We start from the raw sequence: 4,618 nt of genomic DNA, 5'->3' as shown, positions 1-4,618 counted from the left end.
TAGTACAAATTAATTTATTAATACTAATTTCATATGATTGGTAATTTATTTGTCTTATTCTACTTCTTCTTATATTGCAGGGGTTAAAGCAAAAAAATATATATTTTGACAAAATTTTTCTTCGACCAAACCCCAATCCTCAGCCATACCTGTCACACACTCAGTTTAAGAGCAGTTTTTTTTCTGATCAAAAATTAGCCTTCCTAATACGAGGTGACATTTGACTCCTTAAAGTGACTTAGTATTTTCTTTTTACCTTTGTAATGGCATCATTTTCATCTGTCAAATTCAAACATTTATGCTTATAATCTTTTTTAAATTTCTATTTAAAACAATATGTAGAATAAGATAAATAAGCTACCAATCATATGAAATTAGTATTAATAAAATTTATACTATAGAGGTGGCACAGAAGAACACAAAAGTGGCTTGTAGGTACATTTTCAGATGTTTAATGAGGCTCATTAATGTTTTAAATATAAAATTTTGAATACAGAAATATGATTCAAATAACTGAAATTATACACTAAAAATTTTAACAACATTTTAACTGATTTTATCACTGAATCATTCATTCAATTGATTCGTTCGAACAGCTGAATCATTCAGGAATGAAGCAAGTGACTGTCTTTATGAACTGACGGAAATCCGTCGTAGCAACGGAATTTTAATCCGTGTATTTATTTATATATAATACAACTATATTATCAGATCTAAATTGCTTCATGCACCTATACTCATATATAACAAACATTAACACTGTGAACTTCTGTAAAGCTGCTTTCGCTATTCATAGTGCATTGTGAATAGCACTATACAAATATATATGATTTCAATGATGACTGTCGCAAGATTAAATGACCACATACCCTCAATAATCATGTGTTGAAGCGGAGGCCAGGCGTTGGGCATGTCCCACTGCTGCCCACTTTCACTAAGAGAGGTGGGAACCCCGTTAGGGTAGTCCAGACCTCCACTACCCTACACAGAGAAAGAGAGAGCGAATAAATTACCAGAATGAGGAAAGGTTTGTGAAAAGCAGAAATATTGTGCAAAGAGTGCCATCTGCTGTTGAGCATGGAGTTTGCTTCAGGGAAATGCAACCTCCCACTGTTTGAGATCTCACTTTTTCCTGTGAAACCTAAAAATGCTTTTCTCTTGTATTTAAGACTAATTAATAAGGAGAAAAATTGGAAGTGAACTGCAGTGTTACTCAAGAGGGAATACATTTGATACAAAGAAATAACTATAATAATTTACTGTGACTGTGGATGGAGGGTCTTATTAAAGCAGCATTATGTCAAAGGTGAGACATCTGGAGCTTGTCTGCAGGAAGGAAACATTGCATATGTTGTATACCGTCTATGTCGCCGGTCTATGATATGACCCACTATAAAAGGTCAGTAATTAACATAAGGGTTTGTAAAGTGGCAGGCTCACCGTCAGGTACTGCACAGCCTGATTGGCCATTTCTGGGTTAGAGTAACATTGTGCCCAGAGAGGCGCCAGGTTAGATGGGTAGAAAGACAGGTGCCGGGTCTCGTTCACCAGGCTGAAATCAAACCAGGCTCCTCTTTCTGCATCCCACAGTAGACTTTCAACCACTTTAATTCTAGCAGAAAGTGCCTTCTCATATTCCACTGCCTCCTCTTCATTACCTACAGAAAAAGATGTCAGAGTGCTTTTAATATAACACACAAACCACGCTGTTCATACTCTGCTGCCTTATTATCATACCTAAGGGAACTAAACAAGCATTTCTACCAAATATACACTACTACTGTTCAAATGTTTGGGGATCAGTACATTTTTATACTTTTATTTAGCACACTTTTTAACACTTTTTTGCACTTTTAAACACTTTGCCTGTACATTGTTACACAATATTTCTATTTCAAATAAATGCTGTTTTTTGAACGTTCTATTCATCAAAGAATTCTCAAAAAAAGTAAAGTGGATTAAGACATTTTGGGCATGTGCATTATTAATATATAATAGAGAGACAGAGAGAGAGGTTATTAAATAAATATCTATTAAAACGATGTCTAATTTCAGCACCCAGAGAAGACAGATGACCATCAGTCATCCTTTAAGCAGTAGCCTAATGAAGTTATTAAAGTAAATGACATCAGCTGATTAGGTGGATACATTAACTAAAAGTGATAGCCGAATATTTGGAAGATCAAACAAAGTATAATTTCCCCTGTGTGAAATCTTCTGCCTTAACTTAAATCTCTGATTTTATGACAAAGTTTATTGATAAGTTTGCTAGTTCTAGTTCCAGATTTCAAATTTTGACAAAGGTTTAAACACATCCTTTATGATACAGTAATAATACAGTAAAGATAGGACAGAAAATGATAGGGAGAACACGTGAAATAGGGAAATTAGTTTGAATCGCGAACTGGCATCGTCCACTGTAAATGTATGCCAATTTCTAGTCAACCAGTATCTTTACATTTTACTAAATAGTATTGTATGAATATCGTTTGAAGTGGACTTTGAGTTTTGTAACTTTGCAGATCTTTTTTATGCTCAAACAGCAACATTACAGACTAACTAAAGTTGAAAAAGCATAATTTAAAACCTTTAAATCAGTAGTGTGTGTAAATACAGAAGTGTGTTTTTACTCTTTTACCCAGAATCCTGTGGAAGGAGGCCAGCAGACGCTCATTGCGGCACATAATGGCATTGAGGTCAGCAGGCAGGATGGAGCTTGTCTGTGTGTTGCTCAGGGTGCCGTTGTTTCTGCCTGTGCTGTCTATATACCAGCGAGAAGAGAAATCCCAACCTGACTCTGCACCAGATGTCAGTTCTATCCAAAGTTTCTTCTGAGCCTCTGTAATACACAAACATATTCATGTTCATGCACATAAACACAAAGAAAATACCTTTTAATATGACTCCTTTAATGATCTTGTTGTGGTACGTGTAAGCATCAGAATATTAGGGAACAGTTGAAATCTGAAATTTGTTGAAAATCTATTCACCTTCAGGCCATCCAAGTTGTAGATGAGTTTGATTCTTCATTGGAACAGATTTGGAGAAATTTGGCATTACATCACTTACTTGCAGTGAATGGGTGCCGTCAGATTGAAAGCGCAAACAGCTGATAAATATAAATATCTCGTGAAGCAAAAAGCTGTTTGTAAGAAACAAATCCATCATTAAGGAATTTTAACTTTAAACTGTCACTTTTGACCAAAATACCAGTCCTTCATCTAGTGGAAAAAGTCCATCCCCTGCTGTCCTCGCACATTAAAATCTACCAATATATTTGTTTAGATCTGTTTTGGACTGTTTTCACTTATAAATGGTGCTTGATCTCAATATATTTCTCTCCTGATTCAGACAAGACAACTTTTTCACTGGAAAAAACTAAATTATGGATAGAGGACTTGAGCCAAGAGCAATGGCATGAAGTCAAAAATGAAAATTTTTTGCTTCACATGACATTAATTGATAGACTTCAGTCATTACTTCTAGATTATTGTGATGTTTTTATCAGCTGTTCGGACTCTCATTCTGACGGCACCTATGGGAAGCCAAACAACCCAAAAGTTGGACGAAACAGCACGGTATTAAAGTGTTCGCGCCGCGCTGACCTGTCATCGCAGAGAGGACGTGTTTACTAGCGCCACCGAACTGACATCGCGGCGCTGATCAGTTACAACAGCGCAGCGCGAACATTACTCTCCACAGAAGTTTGTTTTTTTCCTGCACATAACATAATGAAGAGTTATTACATTTCTTTTGCTTATTATCTTTCATATTACTACATGTAAACAGTAGTGTTAGCTACTTTGAAGCACGTATAGCCTATATTTAGTAGTCACGTTCACAGCAGAAACTTCCATTATCCTCTTAGAATTAAAATATTTTATGGTTTCGTTCATCAAGGCATATTTTAAGTAAATTTTACATTTAAGGATATTTGTGTAACTGTAGCATATGATTATACTTGGGAAAAAAAAGAGTAAAATGTAAAAACATAAATTTTCCCTTATGGGAATACGGAAATTAACAATGGTTTTACTATAGTAAAAGTGCAGTAACCATGGATTGATTGTCATTTTTTTAACCCACAGTTTAACTATAAATATATGGTTAAAAGGTTAGTGTAATACAATCATGGTTAATTTTAATGTGTTTTCCGATAAACCTAAAACACAATGCAGTGCAAAATTCAAAATACATCATATTGAATTTACATACACTGTCCCTAATTTTTTAAGAGTTTTTTTTAATTACTGATACTTTTCTGTCAGGACATACATTTTCCCTTATGGAAATACGGAAATTAACAATGTTTTTACTATAGTAAAAGTGCAGTAACCATGGATTGATTGTCATTTTTTTAACCCACAGTTTAACTATAAATATATGGTTAAAAGGTTAGTGTAATACAATCATGGTTAATTTTAATGTGTTTTCCGATAAACCTAAAACACAATGCAGTGCAAAATTCAAAATACATCATATTGAATTTACATACACTGTTCCTAATTTTTTAAGAGTTTTTTTTAATTAATTAAAATTTATTTATTGGAGTGTAGAGAAAAGCCTTACAAACCGTATCCATTATATAAAATTGCAATGTTAAAGTTAAATAACAACG

At 34.2% G+C, this 4,618-nt stretch overlaps 1 protein-coding gene across 1 annotated transcript in view; it reads right to left on the bottom strand.

Annotated features, from left to right (window-relative positions):
* treh (trehalase (brush-border membrane glycoprotein)) overlaps positions 1–4,618 on the bottom strand; it is a 22,556-nt gene that overhangs the window by 8,864 nt on the left and 9,074 nt on the right. The window contains exons 10-12 of the mRNA XM_016490677.1: positions 2,639–2,839; positions 1,441–1,658; positions 870–981 (exon numbers count right to left, since the gene is read on the bottom strand). Of these exons, the coding sequence (XP_016346163.1) occupies positions 870–981; positions 1,441–1,658; positions 2,639–2,839 (531 nt within the window). The remainder of the gene's footprint in view (positions 1–869; positions 982–1,440; positions 1,659–2,638; positions 2,840–4,618) is intronic.

The sequence above is a fragment of the Sinocyclocheilus anshuiensis genome, unplaced genomic scaffold (assembly GCF_001515605.1).
Source record: "Sinocyclocheilus anshuiensis isolate Anshui unplaced genomic scaffold, SAMN03320099.WGS_v1.1 scaffold569, whole genome shotgun sequence".
In the NCBI taxonomy this organism is placed as follows: Eukaryota; Metazoa; Chordata; class Actinopteri; order Cypriniformes; family Cyprinidae; genus Sinocyclocheilus; species Sinocyclocheilus anshuiensis.
This window is presented reverse-complemented; position numbering and strand designations above follow the sequence as displayed.